The sequence below is a fragment of the Pimephales promelas genome, chromosome 20 (genome assembly GCF_988280905.1).
Source record: "Pimephales promelas chromosome 20, fPimPro1.hap1.1, whole genome shotgun sequence".
Lineage (NCBI taxonomy): Eukaryota > Metazoa > Chordata > Actinopteri > Cypriniformes > Leuciscidae > Pimephales > Pimephales promelas.
In genome coordinates, this window is record NC_142788.1 from 17,645,599 (window position 1) to 17,666,351 (window position 20,753).

The window sequence follows — 20,753 nt, forward strand, 5'->3', positions numbered from 1 at the left end:
ATTTTAATAGTTGGTTGGAATAATTAGTGTTATGATAATTAATAGTGTTATGATATGCCTGTTTTCAGGGGAGACCTGGCCCTCGTGGGGAGAAGGGAGAAAAGGGAGAGTTGGGCCAAAAGGTACGGCAACTCACATAGACTTGGTGGGGTTTGAACCTACAACCCACACCACCACTTTTTCTTATTACTGATATTGGACTATTATACACTACCAATCAAAATGTTTGGGGTGTGTAAGATGTTTGAAAGAAGTCACTCATGATCACCAAGGCAGCGTTTATTTGATCAAAACAGTTCAATCTGAAATATTGTGAATTTTTTTTAAATTTTAAATTTCTGTTTTCTTTTTGAATATTTTTTTTATTTCTTTAATTTATTCCTGTGATGGCAAAGTTGAATTTTCTACATCATTACTCCAGTCTTCAGTATCACATGATCCTTCAGAAATCATTCTAATATCCAGATTTTGTGATTTTCAGTTTTATAATTTAAAATGTAATATTGTTGTGGACACTAAGATGATTAAAAATTCAAAAGAACATTAATTTGACCCAAAAATATTTTGTAAAATAAACATAAATGTCTTTCCTGTTAGTTTTAATCAATTCAATCCATATTTGCTTAATAAAAGTGTCAATTTCTTTTGAACTGTATGTCTCTTTCATTTTCTGCATCTCTTCAGGGTGAGGTGGGCCCACCTGGTAAACCGGGCCCTGAAGGCGGCTTTGGTACTCTTGGTCCTGCTGGTCCACGAGGGATAACTGTAATGGGCAAAGTGGTATGTCTACACTTGTTCTACAGAGAAGAGGTGATGCATATGAGCATTTGGAACTGATTAAAACTCTCTCTTTGTCTATATAAGGGTCCACCAGGAGCAAGAGGGGAAAAAGGAGACATTGGAAGGCCTGGGAGTCAGGTAAGCTTTTAGGCCATGGTTGTAGCTAATCGTATTATAAGTGTTCAGGTATATCTCACTCTTTCTTCACTTTGTGTTCACAGGGTTTACCAGGGCCTCCTGGTCCGAAAGGTGAAGAGGGCATCCCTGGTCCTAAGGCAAGTCTCTGTATGACTCAAGGCTGTTATTTGAAATGTTTAGTCTGTCATTCATCTTTCTGTCTATAAATTTCCCACAGGGGATCAGAGGAGTGGAGGGTAACATTGGCAGCCCAGGAATCACAGGACCAAGAGTAAGACAGCCTTACCGATATGCATTCATTGAGTATCAAATGCATGCTTTTATTGCACTCTATTTTACATCCATGTTTACACTTTTGTAGGGTTTCCAGGGTATGCCTGGTCATCCAGGGCCAGTGGGAGAGAGAGGGCCACTAGGTCCTGTAGGGCCCACCGTGAGAAACTCAATTACTCTTTATGTCCTTGATCCACATTATCTAGCCAATACAGAAAAAAGGATAAAATGGTTAATATTTAATACCACATTATTTTTTTTTCTTTCACAGGGTCTTTCTGGAAGTAAGGGTGAGAGAGGAGAGAAGGTAGGTTGCAAAATGACATGTGTGCTATTTGCAAACCTTAAAACAGATGATTACATTTGATTGAATCTTCTGTTTATTAGGGCGAGCCACAGTCTCTCACCATGATCTACCAGCTTGTTACACAGGCCTGTGAAAAGCTTGTGCACAGTATGTAGTACACTGGCTACATCCGTTTTAATTCAATCAGAGTACAGTAAATGCAGAATTTGGCTTTGGTAACTGCATTTTAATTATAAGTTAATAATTAATTGTGTTCTAGATGAAGTGCTAAAGTTGGATGCTTTTCTGAATGAGATGAATCGGAAGCCAGTGCCCATCCAGGAACCAGTAGCGCCACCAGGAGAGCCTGGTATACCAGGGGGAAGAGGGTCACCTGGACCCCGAGGCCCTCAAGGTCGACAAGGAAGCAGAGGGGAGCCTGGGAAACTTGGGTACCCTGGTGAGCAGGGTAAGCCTCGATACTTTCTTTATTAGGCAGACTCTACATTTTGAATTTAAATGACATACTCAATTCTGTGATTAACTTCAAGGACGCAGAGGTATGCAGGGTGAGAAGGGGTCTCCGGGACCAAATATGGTGGGACCACAGGGAATAAAGGGTTTTGCAGGTATTGAAATATATTTGTGTTTTGCACAATTGTGTTGGTAAAATTGTTTACTGGGGTCGTCATCATTTTTATCATCATGTATAAGTTTCCTGTACCAAAAGTGTCAAAAACACTGCACCAAATTGTTTTTTAAGACAAGATAAATTTACCCGAGAGGCACAATTGTTTAAGATATAAAGACTTCCACTATCATTTGGTCTGTTAGATAAATGGATGGATAAACCGGGATAAATGTTTTTCTGGATTCTGTGGTGAATGTTACTGACCCCCAACTTATGCTTTTCTGAAAATAGGTCTTGTTGTTTTACATACTTTTGCTTCTGCACAAACCCAAATTATGTCTTTGTAATGGTTTGTGAAGTGTTAATTGCACCACTATTTTTTTCTACTTCACAAGGACCTCCAGGTGAAGCTAAAACAGGGGAACCAGGTCCCAAAGGGGAGGATGGTAAAACAGGACTTCCAGGTATTCCAGGAGCTTCTGGTCAGCGAGGTGAAATCGGACCCCCTGGTGTATGTGACAACAGTGGATGTTATCAAGGACCCCCGGCTGCAGGTGAAGAAATGTCATCATGACCACCGTGAAAAACAGTGTAAGCTTATGTTTGACCTATGAGTCTGTTTGGAGCTGACGAATTGTCTGTTTTCATCATTTTTTTCAGAGGATCCATACCTCGGATATCAGCCTTGAGTTGAAACGTTTTTACTTCAGCACTGCAGAATCCTCCTTTGTAGAAGGACATTGGGTGACATAATAGATAAAGTGATTCTGCCAGACGTTGACTTTGAATGTGCCTTTTGATGGACACTTTCTCAAGGTGGTAGCTGATCTCAGCTCAATACACCCATTCTGAGACCACCAAAGCACTGATCATCCTTGACCCTGTCTGTGTTACCCAATATTCAACGTGATCTGCTGCTACGACACAACTGCAGATTCATGTGCAAAACTATTTATTCAGGACAGAAGAACTCACAACACACTCAGACTCTATTTTACAGAGACAGACATTTTGGTACCCAGATGAGGAACTAGTTTGTTATTGAACAATATCCGCACTAAGAATGTTTCAACTGTTTTACTTTGTTTATTTTATTGTATTTAATGCATTATTTGTGTTTTAAATGTATATTGTTGAAGGCATATTACTTTCAATATTTTCCATTCCAGTTTCTTGATCTCTTTCAGGTGTTTTTTTTTTTTTAAATAAGAAATATTTTGCAAGAGCAATACATCTGTTAATATGAAATACACTGTGATATTATATTAATTGTCTTTTACATATGCAGAAGTGCTGTTCATACATAATATTTTATAGGATTATACTAAGTGAAATGGTCTTTTGTTTTTGCTAATACATGTTTATGTAAACCTGTATGAAATGAAACTGTTAAAGATCAAAAAGTTGATTCACAGACCTATCATGCTGTCAATGAAAGTTACTGTTTGGCATTCATCTTGGTTCCAGACAAAATAACTAGTTATCACTGCTCTTTACAAAATACCATTTTCACAAGCATAATTTTAGTATGCAAGCAGTAGTGAAAAAACATTCATAACATGTAAGATCATTTCATGAACTTTTATTGGCAAGCATATATATATATATACTATTGTAATATATCTTCAAATGACATGCTTAACCGATCAAATCAACATAGCACAAAATCGATGAGTATTTCAGGAGGAAAGCCTTTTATTTCAGTGTAAATGACTATGTCAGTGCAAAGTTGTACAAACTGCAAAGAACTATTTTTTCCATTATTGTTTTTAACTGTGTGTGCCCCTCAAAGGGTTAATTACTATTAAATGCTGTATATTTAATTCGTATTTGTAACATTTTGCTTACAACTTCGTACAGTATTGATTTCGTAAAAACTCACAAGACAGTATCCATTCCCAATGTAAAGTGTATCCAACAGAACTTAACTGCAAATTAAAAATTTAAACATTTATGCCTAAATGAATTCTATTATGAATTGTATTTCACGACATTACTTTTGTAAAATTGTACAACATCTTTGTTCGATGCTTTTCACGCACACTATTTGCTCCGGAACCAAAGAAATGAGGTATGGATTTCCACGGACAGCGTATCTGATGTAAACATCCGGTGTTTATTTTGTAGACGCCAACATGGCGAGCCGGAGAGGCAATGCGAAGACCCGGGAGCAGTCTGACAAATATTCTGTTTTGCTGCCAACCTACAACGAGCGAGAAAACCTCCCATTGATTGTGTGGCTGCTGGTGAAGTACTTCGGCGAGAGGTAACATAATTAAATTGTATTGTTGTGATGGGCAAGAACCGGAAAACAACCACTTGTCAGATTGTAGAAGTCCTTCTGATGAGCTGTCACAGATATCACACAACATTATCACCTGATTAGAGTCCCTGAGAAGAAAAGACATTTATTTTCAAAAGGAGCATTCTTATTCAAATCACCATGTTTTAATGCAGTGGCTTCAACTACGAGATTATAGTCATTGATGATGGTAGTCCAGACGGAACACTACAGATCGCCGAGCAGCTGCAGAAGATATACGGCGCTGACAAGCTTGTGAGTTGTGCATAATAATAATAACACACTCCACATGATTGACAGCTCGTCGAATGTTAAAAGAAATCATGAAAATATGTCATATCTCTTGGTTTTAGCTCCTGAGACCGCGAGCACAAAAACTGGGATTAGGTAAATCGGCTCATATAATAATGTTACCTCTTTTAGAGATAGATAGCCTGACTTAAGTTCATGTTATTTCAGGAACGGCTTACATCCACGGCATTAAACATGCGTCAGGAAACTTCGTTATCATTATGGATGCAGATCTCTCACATCATGTAAGTATCCCTCGATCGATACCGTTTTGTACCTCTTATAGTAAATAATCCTGGTATAGTGAGTAATATTTAATTTATATAATGTTAGGAAACCCATTTCTGCCACACACACACACATGTACAAAATGTTTTGGTAAATTATAATTAAATTATGACATAAAAATATGTATTTATGAGATACTAATTAGTCCTCATTATGAGATAAAAAGTCATTGTGAAGACAAAAATAATTTCAGTTGTAATTATGACAAGACTTTTTAATCGCATAACAAAATGATTTTATTTTGTCAGTTATGATTTATCTATCAAATCTTTTCTCTTTTTTTTATGTAGCAGAAATGTGCTTCCTTTAGAATCAAAGTGGTTCAAAAATTTTGCCTGAATGGCTCCTTAGCAGTTTTGTTTGAATATTAATTAATTATTAGAACCACTAAAAATGTCTTGAAAATTGATTTGTCAGAAGGTTTTGGATTGCTTCAAGCAAGTTTACTGGTATTTTCGTAGATTTAAATAAATCATTTGTTTAATCATAGTGAAATCTTCGGGAGGGTTTACGTACAATGGGTGATTTATTTATTTATTTTTCTCTCTCTCTCACAGCCAAAGTTTATCCCACAGTTCATTGCGTAAGTCATTTCCTTTCTATTACCTTATGGTTCTGCTGTTAAAATACTTTATCTGCTCATTGTAGTTTTGATATAATAGCATTATCACATACACTTGTATAGCAGCCACTTACAAGGATTTGTTCTTCGATCAGAAAACAGAAAGAGGGAGGGTTTGACCTGGTGTCCGGCACAAGGTACAGAGGAGACGGTGGTGTGTATGGATGGGATCTGCGCCGGAAACTCATCAGGTATTTGGCTGGAAATGTTGTTATAATTGCCAAATATATTAGAAATGTCTCATCATTTTGAAACTGTCATATCGTTTATTACTGCCACTTATACACACATTCTGTCACACATCAATGTTCATGTTTAATGGATTTTATGGCACTAGATTACTTACTTTTGTTGTGGTGATTATTTTACCTAATTTTATTTTTAGTCGTGGGGCAAACTTTATCTCACAAGTGCTGCTCAGACCAGGAGCATCTGATCTCACAGGGAGTTTTAGGTAAGTGCATGTTAATAAATGAATTATTATTATTATTTTTTTAAACATGTTTTTTTTTATATTAAATGATTGTATTACTGCCTCCTATTGTGTGTTTCAGGCTTTATAAGAAAGAGGTTCTTGAAAAACTAGTAGAGCAGTGTGTTTCGAAAGGCTATGTGTTCCAGATGGAGATGATTGTCCGTGCGAGACAACTGGGCTATACAGTTGGGGAGGTCAGCACACATCTCTGACACATCAGCTCACATTCTGAATTTCCTATAATTTTGTTGTTATTAAAATAAAAAACCCTGGTTTCACAGACAAGGTGTAGTCCTAGATTAAAATGCATGTTTGACCTGTTTTCACTGAAAACAACTTGCACTGATATATCTATATTTTTTGTCTCAAGAAGCACACCACTAATGTTTTTTTTTTTCCTAAGGTACGTTTGAAAAGCTACTTAAATGTCCTAAATAACCACAGGCTTAACCCTGGCTTAATCTAAGCCCTGTCTGTGAAACCGGGTCTAAATGTTTTTAGATAATGCATTTACAATAAGTCTGTTATTACTGTGAACTATTACTGTGTTATACTAAACTAAATTACATTGTATGCATTTATACTTTCAAGCTAAGTTTATTTCATGTAGTATCAGAGTGCTTTATTTTATGGGTCTGAAAATGGTCTTGTCTGTATATTACACAGGTTCCTATTTCTTTTGTGGATCGTGTTTATGGGGAGTCCAAATTAGGTGGAAATGAAATCGTCTCCTTCCTGAAAGGACTGCTCACTCTTTTTGCCACTACATGACCTTTGACCTCATTTGATTTTGTTTAGTGATGTATGATCAGTACTGATCACTGTTGTGAATCGAAAATTCATGCTTTCCTCATAATTAGCTCGTTTTGAGGATATCAGGCTGCAGTAGCTTTTGGATTGCTTGGATTTGCCACCTTCCATTTTTCATTTATTTTGGTTAATCAATAGACTATATTCTAAATGCAAAATTAAAATGTTCAAAAAAACAACATTTTAATAAAAAAGGACCAAATTGAGGGAGCTGGCTTTTTTTCTGGAGTCAAAAGTGCTAAGGCTTATTTTATATACACTGTATTTTCTTGGCTATACTCTTTAAAAAGCTTCTTGGTTGGGATTCTTCCACAAAGAACTTTTTTACATCCATGGAGTTTTTCCATTGCACAAAAGTTTCTTTGTAGTAGAAAAAGGTTCTTTAGATTATTAAAACAAGGCTCCAGGCATTTTTTCCTGCTGCTGCAACTAAGGTGCGATCACGTAGACCAACTAATAAAAGAGCTGCCATTTCAAAAAAAGAAAAGAAAGCGGGACAAAACTGTGCTAGTAAAAAGTAACTTGTCTGATGATGAGTATTTTAAAATATAATACCGTCTAATTACAAATACTTAATTTTTGGAATCTGATTACGTAATCCACATTACAAATCCAGATCTAGTAGTAACTGATTACATGCACTGACCATAACTGTAACCATGGTATTGTGACAAATATGGGGCCCTATTTTAATGATCTAAGCACATGGTCTAAAGCGCAATCTTTATAGACCATCTACGGGTAATGCCAGATTCCACCATATCTTTATGTAAACAATAGTAATCTTTTATATTGTAATCCTTTTATTTTTAATTTTTGGCATGTTTGTGTGCTGCTGCACATCCCTATGTGTTTAATAAGCGCGTTACTAACTTTAAATAACAAAAAAATATTGCGTTTTTGACTTAAGACCAGGTTTCAGTTGGTCAATGGTGCAGTCTATTTTATTTGCCTCAAAATAACAACGCGTCAACAACAATGCCATGGGTGCAAATGTTTTTGCCGTTTAAACTTCGGATGTGAAAATGATAACTGCGTCAGGCTTAAACTAGAAAATAAAAAACACTTGGGTCGCGTCTGGTATATGATAGGGCCCATAGTGTTTTTACATTAATCAATTTCAGGGTTTGTGCAACCTTTTGAGTGTAAAATTCAAGCACTTTTCAAGAACTTTCAAGAGCTTCACATAACTTTTCCAGCACTTCAAAGCTTTAAATGTGAATAATTGGCTTTATGCACAGCTGCACTACTTCCTGAACTTAAGCCAGCTCCTTGTTTCCTGTCCGCCATTATTGGACAAATTGATTAATTCAGGTGTGCCTGGCCTCAGTAGTCATGGCAACAATAATCAGACACACCTGAATTAATCAAGTTTGGCCAATAATGGCAGACAGGAAACAAGGAGCTGGCTTATGTTCAGGAAGTAGAGCAGCTGTGCATAAAGCAAATTATGTTGCAGGTTGTAATTTACATGTTGTAAATTTTCCTAAAATTTTCACTAAGGGGCTACAGTACTCTTAGTAAAAAAACATTAAATAAATAATATATTAAAAAAGTAGCCCTGGAGCCCTGTAAATTGTTCTTCACAGAAAAAAAATTGTGATTTTAACAAATGTTCTCTAAAGGTTCTTTGGTGAGCCCAAAATACTTCTATTGCATTGCTCTGAAAAATAGCCTTTTGGATTGTTTAATGTTTTTATTTAATTTATTTGTTTTTTATACAGCCTGGCAAAACCCTTAAGAACGAATGTTGTACTTTTATGAGTGGCTATAAAGATGAATTTCCTGAAACCTTTAATGTTGCTAAATTACTTTGCTTATGCAATGTATTTGGACAATTATCTGGATGTATAATATTTGTACAATACTTTTAACTTTCTGATCAAACTGGAAAATAAGGCTGTATTATGCACTGAATTCCACACATGAGTCAATGTCACAGTGTCAAAACCATAGGCATCATACTATGATGGGATACTGCCAGTGTCTACACTATCATATGACATATCCAAAAAGAATGATTTTCTCCCATCTGGGTTTAGAGTGTTCAGTCCCAAATGAGTCTGACACCCCAAACTTCTGTAATGTAAGCAATTGCTCTGGATGAGCTTTCTGCTGCCACCACCACGGGGGGTATAACTCCAGAGCTCAAGGCCCTGAGGGTGGGGGAATCACCATGGCTCACAGTCTGCAACCCCAGCACTTGACATGCAGAAGTAGTCCCGGTGAGTTGCGCATGAGCGCGGTACAGCGCCACCACCCGAACTCATGATGCTCCGATGCTGGCTCAGTACTGAGGCACTGTATACATCCGACTCTCTGCGGGGGTAGATACCAGATGCAGAATTGACGCATACACCTCTACCCAATCAAGTTTCAGCCGATGGCGCCCCCTATGGGTTCATTCCATGCAACTGCACCCTGGGGCTGTTTACACCAATTTCTGGAGCATTCAATAAAATGCTATATGCAAGCACAGGCACACTTGTGCATTTCAGGTAGGCTAAGGTAGAGGGTTGATATTGGATTGGTGGTCGTCTGACACCTCTCACCTCATAATCCCACACCCAACGCCTCTCCGTCGGCACAATGCTTTTTTATGCTAATCAAACACACATGTCACTTCCGCCCTTTTTCACACGCCATTTTGGATAGTATAGGTACTGGACCGGGTCGTATTGTTTAAGTGGATGGGGGATTACGTTAATTGCTGTCAATTATACCGTTCTCGCGCGTCTTGTGTACTGTGCATCATCGCAAGCGCGGCACGCGCTCGGCGGTTCACGTTCCCTCTTCTTCCAGGACCACCATAGACAAGCACAGGCAGTGCTAGATGAGTTGCAGCAGCTCATTCCCGGCAAACAGACAGCTCTGGGTCGGCCCGTGACAGGAGTCGAGCTCCCTCTTTCGGCGTGGTGTGTCCGCCCGTGAAGCGGAGGACGAGGCGCTCAACTCGGGAGGCGGGAAAGTGACATTACGGGCTGCAGCTTGCGGGAGCGCGGGCCAGGTAAACTCCCTCACCGTTATGTGTTTGGGGGAAAATAAACCGAATCCGAATCAACTAAGTGACCTGCTAATTCGTTTCTAAGACCCGGAGGAAAGCTGGAGGGAGTAAAGCCGACCCTCAGGTGGAAAATGTTGCTAATTGCATATAGCCATACAGTTGTTGAGCAGTTCTCTGGTCATGAATTAAAAATAAAGTTTTTATATGATCTTACCGTTGTAACTGTAACTGGGAGTTTGGTAGCCGAACGGGGGTTTTATCATTTACACAGACCCCAAATCAGACTCACTCACTCCAGTTTCACTATTAAAAATCCGTTTGCTATGACAGTTAACGTTAGGCTAACTCATCACGAATAACTCTCGCTGCACCGAATCAATTCTTAAAGGGACCTTCAACAAAACAAAATAAGCCAATTATGTCATCGTTTATTCGACCCCATTTTGTTCTAAATCCATTATCTTTTGTTATCTAAAGGAAATATTAGATGTTTTGTTATTCAGAACGACATCCTCAGTCTCAACCTCAGCCACCATTCATTTTCATTGCACGGGAAAAGATGCACTGAATGGTGACTGAGGCTGTCATTCTGCCTGACAGCTCCCTTTGTGTTTCACGGAAGAAAAGAAAGTCGTTTTTTGGAACAACATAAGAGTGAATAAATTATTTCAATATGATTACTATTATATTTTGGTGAACTGTGTCAGATTTACTAATAACGAACCAAAGTTGCCGCTTACTGGATTTGATGGCGTTTGACATGTCAACAAACCACACAGTTCAACTTGTGGCTGTTATTGGACTCTAATTGGTCAGTTGTTCTCCTCGTCAGTGTGTTGTCATTTACTTGTGTATTTGGTTTTCCTCTATGCAGTTGATGCTTGGTCTATGAATTTTCAGTGTGGACTTTACTTAAGTATTTACCATCCTTGGTTGCAGTATAGATATCATTTAGCAAATAGCAATGCTTGGATTTATACATATTCAATTTTACTTTGGCAACTGTAGCTGTGGTTTTAGGCCTTTGATGAACAGGTTATGCTGAATCTATTTGACAGTATTATGTTTTTCTCATTAACACAGGGTTCATGTTTTTTGGATATGGACATCACATATATTTTCATTTTCAGTTTTATAAGTTGTGTTTTGCTGTGTATATGTGTACATATACCAAGTCGTCTGTATTCTAGGGAATCATCAAATAACCTCCAGTCCACACTGCAGAAATGGCTTCCCATGCACTGGCCTCTGCTGTTGCCTCAATAGGAGGCGCCATTCCAGGGTTTTAATGCAGAAGCCTGCACAAAAAAGGGAGTGGAAAAAGGCCAGGCAGAACAGGGAGAGGCTTATATAACATGGAGGAAGAGCTGTTCTCTAGCGCCATCTACAAAGGATGGGAGAAAGTCAGTGAGGAGATGAGAAACGCCTAACCAAAGAGAGCCCCCATTCAGTGCCGAAGTGAAACTGCTGCTCTTTGTTCAAGCATGGTGTACTGTGTGATGCTTGTCATCAGTGAGGCCAAGAGCTAATGCAGGTTTTCCATGAAGACCGGTCAGAAAGGTTCATGACCTTTGACCTTAGTTGATCTTTGACCTCATTTCTGAAGGTTGCAGTGGGCAGTTATTTAGCATTGCAGTTGTGCATGTTTATTTCTTCATGTACGATGTATCTGTTAGAGAGGAGATCTGCAGTGCTGGTGGTGTAGAATGTTGGCCACAGTTTTTATGGATGTGTTTGTGTTTTGCCATCAAATTTTGAAACACTGCCATCCCAACCAGGAGTACATAGACACCATGTACTGAAGCACTTTCACTTCATTACTTCATGAATTGCTTTGTTATTATTATTACATGTAAAACAGATATTATACATGTACACTGTAAAAAAATATTGTTGGTTTATCTTAAAATAAGGTAAATCATTTAAGTTGGTAAATGCCTGATGAAGGTTATGAGACCGAAACGTTGCTAGTGGTCCAAAAGACAAAGTTTCAGTACAAACTGCGAACTGTTCAATGGGCTTTAAACAATTCCAGACGATGAATAAGGGTCTTATCAAGCGAAACGATCACTCATTTAATAAATAAATAACAAAGTTTAAGTTTTATAAGCTCAAATGCTCACCTTGCTCTGTTCTGTGGTGCACATTTGTGACTCATGTTCGAGCTCATTCATCAAAATGAACGAATCTTTTTCCGAGTCAATTTGTTCGTTTCATTCGTTGAATGAACCAAATGAAAAAGATTTGTTGATTTTGATGAACGAGTTCGAACAGAGAGTCACAAATGTGCACCACAGAGCAAGGCAAGCATTTGAGCTTATAAAACTTAAACTTTGTTATTTTTTTTAATGTCTTAAGAAAGGCATTGACATCTTGGATGACATAGGGGTGAGTAAATTATCAGCAAAAGTTTTTTGAAAAGTGAACTACTCCTTTTAATGCTTTGTCCCTCAAATACTGTGTGACTTCCACTTTCTGTGGAGTTTTTTTGTTTTTTTTGTTTCTGAGATTAATATCATTTTGGTTGACTAACATTTAGTCTATTAGGGGCAGCCTAGTATTTTCGTCATTCTCATTTGTATAAGTAGTACATTTGATGATAATTACATGCCACCATACAAAGGCTGCAAATTAGTTTCAAATTGTGAAATGTCTCATAGAAATGTCATTCATGTTTAAATTTGTTGGTGGTGGTGTCATTGAAGTCATAAGACATTAAACGTTGGAAAACAATGAAAAGTAAGTTGACTTTTTGTGTTTTGTGATTAGCAAGCTAATTTTCCCAAGCTGTGATGAGGACATAGAAAAAGAAACGAACTCATTACATTTGTTGTGCTTTAGATCTTTTACTCTCCTTTTGACCATTTCTCTGACATGAAGCTTGTGTCTATGGTCTGGATTAGGGTACAGAATTGATGTTCATTTTGATACTGTCAAAGTGAGATATTGATTTAATTGACATAACCAATCAATGATTTTAAAAATATATTGTTCTCTGAAATCATTCAAACAATACAAAATGTGTACTCATTTGTGATGGTTATGATGTGATTTATTTCAGGTGACAGAATGTTTCAACTTCCAGTGAACAACATCAGCAGTCTAAGGAGAGCAAGGAAAAATGTGAAAAAAGTGCTGGGTGACATTGGCTTGGACTTTTGCAGGGAGCACATTGATGTAAGTAAATTTGTAGTTTGACTTTTTAAATGTCTACATAGGCAAGGAAGTACTACATACTTACTATAGTGGACCATATGAATCACCTTAAGATAAACAAAAATTTTGTGTTTCCATTTTACATTCTGTGTCACAGTGGTACTATTTTTTTCACTATGCTTCGATCAGGATTTTTGTAGCAGATACCGACTACTGATTTCTTGTCATCATGTTCTGCGATTATTCAAACTTTATAAAAGTTAATTTCAGTTCAGTTCACATTTATTTGTATATTGCTTTTCATAATACATATTGTTTCAAAGCATATTTTTTCTACATTACAATTTAGAGTGATCTGTCCAAGTCATATTTTGGCAATGTATAGCTCTAATCTAAGATGTGTGTGTTACTAAATATTAATACATCAAAAACTGTACATGATATGTGTTTTTTTAATCAAGTGATCAAAGTGCTTGTTGCTGCTGCGATCAGTGGCACGGGTACAGTGTTTTCTCATGTGGTTTGTGCACACTGCACTGCCACTCGGATATGCGCTTCAATCTGTTGCGTAAATCGTTGTGGATATAGTAGTATTGTATTGCTAAATCCCCCGACAACTATGTCGGTCTGAGACAGCGAGACCTAGACAAGACCAAGAGGTCCGAGACCAAGACCAAAGACCGTCAAGGCCGTGACAAGACCGAGACCAGACCACGTAAAAGTGGTCTCATGACCAGTCTCAAGACATACATCACTACTATTATTAAATGAAGGAAATAGATCTCTGCTGAACACGGATTGATTGCAAAGTTAAACTATCACAGTAGAATTATCTGTAGTAGTCAATTTGCCTCATTCATGCATCTACCGCACTAAAAGCTTCAATCGTGTTGCAGGACATCTAGATGCGCGTAAACGCGTCTTTACATTGACTTAAAGGGATAGTTTACTTTGAAATTAATTGTTGATATGTTTTAGCTTACCTCAAGGGTATCCAAGATGCAGGTGTCTTTGTTTCCACAGTATTTTCAATTTTGACATTTTTCGGTCAAACCGGTGTTGTCTGTCAGTCATATAATGGAGGTCTATGGAGCCCACCTCAAAGAGCATGCACAGAGAAGTCCAAATTAAACATGATTCAATGACTTGTAAATGTAAGTACATATTGATGGCCTAACACACTAAACGAGCGGTTTGTGTGAGAAAACGAACAGTACTTATATTTTTACCTCTTGTTAACAGCCGTTGAACTGATCTGAATCAGATCGTGGCTTAAAGAGAATCATGAGCTTCCTAGTCGTATTTACGACATCGTGGTGGTTTATGTGCCAATACAATCTTTACGATCTGACTTAAACGCACTATTAGTTCTTTTCCAATATGTATACAGAACATCATAAAGGCTGTACAGTATATTGAATATTTATGATTTATTTAAAGCTTTGTTGCTGATAAAAATTAAGCAACATTGTGATTGCATAGTTGGATTATTCCTAATTATTTTTGGCAATTTGCGAATACTTACTCTTTTAATCAAGATATCAATCTAAAATAATTTTTAGCTTTATCACCCAGTTTTACACGTGAACCTGTTCTAACACTACTCACTGTTTTTGATTTGCAGTGTCTGTTTTTTTACTCAGTATACTTTCTCTCTTTTGCACTTTTACAAAGTACATTTACAAAAGTATATGATACAATTGTTCTAAAATACTTGATATGGTTTTAATCTTTATTGCATTGAGACAACCAAATAAAGTCTTTTTCACTCTTTATTTTTCCCATACAGGACTATAAGGACTTTGTTCCCAATGAGTTCTACATTAAAAACACTGCATGGGACGATGTGTGCATGTGGGATCCCTCAATGACTAAATCACAAGTGAGTAATATCTTAAGTGTTACTTGAAGAAAGGAAAAGTTTTTCTTTTTTGAGCACATATCAATTTGTCCTTACCCATTTGTCTTCTGTCTTCTTAGGACTACCGCTCAAAGCCTTTTTGTTGTTCAGGATGTACATTCTCCTCCAAGTTTTTCTCTGCCTACAAGAGTCACTTTCGTAATGTGCACAGTGAGAACTTTGAAAACCACATTCTCCTGAACTGCCCCTATTGCACTTACAATGGGAACAAAAAGACTTTGGAGACACACATTAGACTGTTTCATATGCCCAATGTGGTGCGCCAGAATGTTGGAGGACCTCAGGGAGCAGGGGTTGGTTTGAAAGATGGTGCTCGACTGGATAAGACACGTGATAATATAGAGCAAGCAGTGTACTACTGCAAGAAATGCACTTACAGAGACCCACTATATAATGTGGTGCGAAAGCATATCTACCGGGAACATTTTCAACACGTAGCGGCACCGTACTTGGTGAGGCCTGGTGAGAAGATAACACCACCCAATGGGACAACAGCAGGCTCTGGTACAGGGAGCAATGCTGATTCTGGTGGTGCCAACAGTACGAGCACAGCCATCCACTGCAAACGGTGCCTCTTTGTACCCCGTACCTATGAAGCCCTTGTGCAGCATGTCATTGAGGACCATGAGCGCATTGGTTATCAAGTTACTGCCATGATTGGACACACCAATGTAGTGGTACCTCGGGCAAAGCCTGTGATTATGGTGTCCCCAAAAGCTCAGGGTGATAAGGGCCTCATTGGTGTAATGCCAAAGGGTTCAGTAGTGACTGGGGTACGGCCTTTATCCACTCAGCAGCTGAGCCGAATTGTCATTCCTAAAGGAAGTTTGAACTCAAGTGGTCTCCTGTCAGGTGTTCACCTGAAGCAAGGGGCATTTGGTCTGAAGCCAGGGACTACACAATCCTTGACCATCGGAGGACATCAGGTTCAGCTCTCAATCCCACAGCAGTCCCAAACAAGCAAACCACAGCTTTCTGCTAGTCTCCGCAGTGCAGTTTCTGCATCTGCATCTACTTCCATACTAAAGATCCCTCAGCTGAACTCCCGAGTTCAGGCAGCAGCTACTACCGTGTCATCTGTTACCACCAAGAAGGGCAACTCTGTCATCGGCACATCTTACACTCAGAAATGGAAGATCTGCACCATCTGCAATGAGCTCTTTCCAGAAAACGTGTATAGTTCTCATTTTGAAAAGGAGCACAAAGCAGAAAAGGTACCGGCGGTGGCCAACTACATCATGAAAATTCACAACTTCACCAGTAAATGCTTATACTGCAACCGTTACTTACCCAGCGACACGCTTCTTAACCACATGTTGATTCATGGCTTATCTTGCCCGCACTGCAGGGCCACATTCAATGATGTGGAAAAAATGGTGACGCACATGCGAGGGGTACATCCCAACGAATCCGTCGGGCCAAGGACAGACTCCCCACTTACTTTTGACCTCACGCTTCAGCAGGGAAATCCCAAGAATGTCCAGCTGATCGTCACCACATATAACATGCGGGATGCCCCAGAAGAATCAGTGGCATTCCATGCCCAAAACAACACATTATCGCCATTATTGCAGGGGAATAAACAGGTTATCACACAAGTCCCAAAGATACACTCAGATGCCTCAGACGCCATACCAGCTAAGGCTACACCTCAAGCGGCTGTACCTTATAAGAAGGATGTAGGCAAAACGCTTTGTCCTCTTTGCTTCTCGATTCTTAAGGGACCCATCTCAGATTCTCTAGCTCACCACTTGCGTGACCGTCATCAAGTTATACAAACGGTTCATCCTGTGGAGAAGAAGTTGACTTACAAGTGTATCCATTGCCTTGGCGTCTATACTAGTAACATGACTGCTTCCACTATCACTTTGCATCTAGTGCACTGCCGGGGTGTCAGTAAAACTCAGAACGGCCGACCTGCTCCTTCTGCGAGAGTTGCACAGGCCCAGGGGGCTGGCCTTAAACGGGCAGGTTTAGCAAATTTAGACCAAACTGAGCCAAAGAGAAGAAAATCCGGAACCGATGAGCAGACCGGTCATAGCCCGTCACTTTCAACGGACAAACAAGACGACCCTGTAGTCTTTGCCTTGGACCCGAAGGGTTACGAGAATGAGTCTTACGAGACACGAAAAGCTTTTCTCACTCAGTACTTCAACAAGCAGCCTTACCCCACTCGCCAAGAGGTGGAGAAGCTTGCGTCAAGTCTCTGGCTTTGGAAATCTGACATTGCGAGTCACTTCTCAAATCGAAGGAGGAGATGCATGCTGAATTGTGAAACGTTAAACACTCGGGTCCTGCTGGGATTTAAAATGCAAGATATCGTAGATTTGCATCAGCCCATTAACTTTGACTCAAAATGCTATTTCGAGAACCATAAACGTGACCATAAAAGACGAACTACTAAGTATCGCATAGGCCGATCTGCATATGCCATTCGCTTTCGGCAAAGAGCTACAACCAATGGTGACCTGCAGCAGAAGCATGGGACGCTAACAAAGGGTTCTGCCAAAGCCTTGCTTTACTCAAATGGTCAAAAGGCCATCAAAGGTAGCAACTGCAATGATTCAATGAAGAGCACCTTAAAACCTGGAGCACTTGCCAATTCTGAACCAATTGCTGTCGACTCGGACAGTGATAATGAGGTGAATGCGCAAAATGTTAGTCTAAATGCACAGTCGCTTAGTAAGGAACCAGAGACAAATGATAAAGGGGTTTGTAGTGACTCTGACATCCAGGAGGATGCCCACAGTGAAAACGGCTATAGGTCGAAAGACTTGTTGATTGAAACGAGGCAACGAAAGGGCGAAAGTCAGTCAGGTATCACAAACAAGCTTGAACAATCAGAGACTCAGTTAACCAAGCAACAGGTCTGATTTCTGGACAGGGTTAATGCACATGTATACTTTTGCTGTACTTTGATGTACACCAACAATGCTGCCTCATTGAACTTCTGAATCTGGACCTTGGTTACCTTACGGTACCTTATGGTAGCTATAAGCATCTGCTTTTTCCTCAACACCTAAAGCCATTTGAGAAAGGCAAAAAAAAGTCATGTTTTACAGTTCGAAGTATGAAGATGAATGCAACTTGTGTGAATGGGAAGCTGGGGTTGACCTCCTCAGGATAGGGAAAGAAAACACTCAACATTCACTAAACAGTACATGATTTGCCTTGTTAACACCCAGAAACATAACCATACTTGTTCATGTTCATTCAGCTGCTATTGTGGCTTAAGGAGTGATTATTAGAACCAACAGGTATTATTAAATGTTATGTTATCCTATAGCATTGGTCGTGTATATTTGTACAGTCTTTTAGATATGTCTAAGGAGATGTGTAGGTGTACTTAATGATAAAAAACAAATTGCTATACTTTTTGTGCTCACACTTAACATTTATATGCTCTACATTGGTTCACATAGAAAATGGATGTGGCTTCGGTGGCTGTTTTTCCTGTTTACTTTTATTAACAAAAGTATAGCATTTTTCTTAAAAAAATAAATAAGTCCAAGTATAAATAATGCAAAATAAAAGAACCTAATCCCTTGCTTTTGTTTTGCCTGTTTATAATTGAAGCATAATTTTTTATAAATATATTCACCATCCTGTAACTTGTGTTTTGCTTCCAGAGCAGCTTTCCATACATCCACATCTGCCCTAACGTAAGAGTATTTGGCATTTAAATTGACCACTGTAGCATTGTGCTATGTAGACTAGCCTGTGTTTGGTTCAGCCTCCACTGACTGCTATTGTTTTCTTTTTATAGCAGTTACACTTTCCTTTTTCAATTTCCTCCAGCTGGACTTTGTTGTGACCTGGGGTCCAGAATGAGCATCTCTGTTCATTCGAACTTTCTGTATGTTTAAAATTTGTAACCTCCAGTTTGTTGTTTTTGTTTTGTTTATCCCTTTATTCTATTTTTCTTTGTCTCTGCAAGCATTTCTGAACAATAAAGTGCTGTATTGTCCATCTCACAATGCTTCTAACCCTATTCAGTCTCTATCATCTTTGTCTTTTTCTACTTCCCTTTGACCTTCTGGTTTTGCTGGTTTGGACTGCTGCAAACTACACATTTCAGGGTTGACATTTGTTTGTGAACTAATGGAAAGTATGATGTATAACATTCAATATTCTCTCTAAAATGTTGTGTAGTTTGGCCTGATAGTTTGAGTAACAGTTCTTAACCTCAACACATAACACCTTATAACCTAATTCTCTGATCTCACTTTTCTTAATTTGCTTGGGCACAGAGTTTGTAAGGGAGTTGCAAATTTTAGTTACTAGGACTTGAGACTTTCTGCATGAGTTCACTTATCTAAGAATAACTGTTGCTTAACACATTTTTTTTTTTAAATCAACTTAAAACATCGTTCACAACCTATTTGATCACTGTAATATAACATTTATAAGTAGGATATATACTGGATTCCTAAAAAGGGTATTTTAATGACAAATAGAAAGGGGACAGGTTGAAAAACAGAAAGGCTTTTACTTTACACAGACGATACCCAAGACTGTCCTCAACTCACAAGGTATGTTAATATCCACAATTTATTTTTTTTATTTTTATGTATTAGATTGCAACTAAATGTTGATTCACGTATTGGTTTACATGTGCATTACATGTATTCTGAACAAATTCAGCGCATTCAGAAAAGGAGAAAACCCCTGTGATAATGTCGCTGAGCTACCGTGAGCATAAGTGCCGTTTTTGCCTTGATAAATCGTAAAAGAAAGCTGGCATGTCGGCCCAAAAAAGGGTCACTGTTTGGATTTAAATAGCCAAATACTTAGAGTCAATGATTGGGTCATATTGCAGTGATTATTTTGTTTCTAGCATGTTATATGTTTGGCGACAGTTCTTGTAACCTTAATTGATGGAGTGTATGGCTTTTCATTTCTCAAACAACCATGTACTAAGATTCATCATGGCCATATTCCAGGATGACAAAGCCAAGATTCATCAGGCTTAAACTGAAAGTTGGGAAGGGAGCATTGAAGAATCATTTTCACACATGGATTTGCACATCTGAATTCTTTGAAAGTCTTTGGGATGTGCTGGAGTAGACTTTACAGAGTGCTTGACTCTTGCATTGTCAATACAAAATCTGGGCCATAAATCAATGCACCTCTTGATGTAAATAACATCCCAACATTAATTTAATAAAAAAAATTTGTCAAGATCTTGGCAGTTTGTATAACATGGGTTGTACTGATTGTGACCTGGAGGTCAAAACTCATGACTATTAAAAGAATATAATATAGGGGTTTCAAAATGGAGGGATGCTGCTACAGTATGACTGTGCACTGTCACTCTCAAAGAATAACCTTATTCTGCTATACAAGTCTGGGGGAAAGAGCAGAGAGCAGCATGTGTGCCCCAGTTAGTGGGTGTGGAAGGGTTGGGGACTGACAGAGGGAGACTGAAACGAGACCTGTTAGCCTGGCAGATGGAGGCCCGTGCATGTCCACAGAGCAGGATCAAAATGGGGGAGGGGAACACAAGTCTGAATAGAGGAGATCATGAGAAAGTATGTGGGGAAACTCTATAGTGCCTCCTACAGTTACAGAGAAGCATTGCCACTTCTAGTGGGACTTTCAGTAATGAAACACTGCTGCGCATGCTTGAAATCTGATGTTTCTTTTGAGCTAACCGACCGTTTATTAATTATGACATCATACGCCACAGCTCCTGGTCCAAACGCTATAGCCCAAAAGCTAGCAAAAAAAGGTGCTAATATACACTTATGATGTGATGTAATGCTACTGAAAAATC

The 20,753-nt window shown here is 38.7% G+C and overlaps 3 protein-coding genes across 4 annotated transcripts in view; all 3 read left to right on the forward strand.

The window, feature by feature from the left end:
• The window catches only part of col20a1 (collagen type XX alpha 1 chain), a 36,323-nt gene extending 32,261 nt beyond the window's left edge, over positions 1-4,062 (forward strand). The window contains exons 39-50 of one of the 2 annotated variants that reach the window (XM_089124309.1): positions 69-122; positions 685-780; positions 865-918; positions 1,002-1,055; positions 1,136-1,189; positions 1,280-1,351; positions 1,463-1,498; positions 1,579-1,645; positions 1,758-1,946; positions 2,029-2,106; positions 2,504-2,662; positions 2,769-4,059. In XM_089124309.1, coding sequence (XP_088980435.1) covers positions 69-122; positions 685-780; positions 865-918; positions 1,002-1,055; positions 1,136-1,189; positions 1,280-1,351; positions 1,463-1,498; positions 1,579-1,645; positions 1,758-1,946; positions 2,029-2,106; positions 2,504-2,662; positions 2,769-2,797 — 942 coding nt within the window. In that variant the 3' untranslated portion in view covers positions 2,798-4,059. Of the gene's footprint in view, positions 1-68; positions 123-684; positions 781-864; positions 919-1,001; positions 1,056-1,135; positions 1,190-1,279; positions 1,352-1,462; positions 1,499-1,578; positions 1,646-1,757; positions 1,947-2,028; positions 2,107-2,503; positions 2,663-2,768 lie in introns of both variants that reach the window. The other variant, XM_039651545.2, reaches the window with a different exon arrangement.
• Positions 4,063-4,210: 148 nt separating this feature from the next.
• dpm1 (dolichyl-phosphate mannosyltransferase subunit 1, catalytic) lies at positions 4,211-7,102 on the forward strand. The gene is made up of 9 exons (XM_039653160.2): positions 4,211-4,374; positions 4,566-4,665; positions 4,764-4,797; positions 4,870-4,946; positions 5,547-5,572; positions 5,707-5,802; positions 5,997-6,065; positions 6,166-6,280; positions 6,753-7,102. The coding sequence occupies exons 1-9, from the start codon at positions 4,244-4,246 to the stop codon at positions 6,855-6,857; spliced, it is 753 nt and encodes a 250-aa protein (XP_039509094.1). The 5' UTR covers positions 4,211-4,243; the 3' UTR covers positions 6,858-7,102.
• A 2,254-nt stretch (positions 7,103-9,356) lies between these two features.
• On the forward strand, positions 9,357-18,968 carry adnpb (activity dependent neuroprotector homeobox b). Its single transcript, XM_039652678.2, is given in 5 exon segments — positions 9,357-9,903; positions 12,962-13,077; positions 14,846-14,938; positions 15,037-17,766; positions 17,768-18,968. Coding segments are annotated over 4 exon segments (2,997 nt in total). The 5' UTR covers positions 9,357-9,903; positions 12,962-12,969; the 3' UTR covers positions 17,834-18,968.
• The last annotated feature ends 1,785 nt before the right edge of the window (positions 18,969-20,753 follow it).

What these genes read in the sequence shown, in the direction of transcription:
- dpm1 (XM_039653160.2), top strand. Translation starts at nt 4,244, where the DNA reads ATGGCGAGCCGGAGAGGCAATGCGAAGACCCGGGAGCAGTCTGACAAA. An exon ending in CTGCGCCGGAAACTCATCAG is followed by an intron (nt 5,803 to 5,996) that starts GTATTTGGCTGG and finishes TTTTATTTTTAG; the next exon opens with TCGTGGGGCAAACTTTATCT. An exon ending in GATCTCACAGGGAGTTTTAG is followed by an intron (nt 6,066 to 6,165) that starts GTAAGTGCATGT and finishes TGTGTGTTTCAG; the next exon opens with GCTTTATAAGAAAGAGGTTC.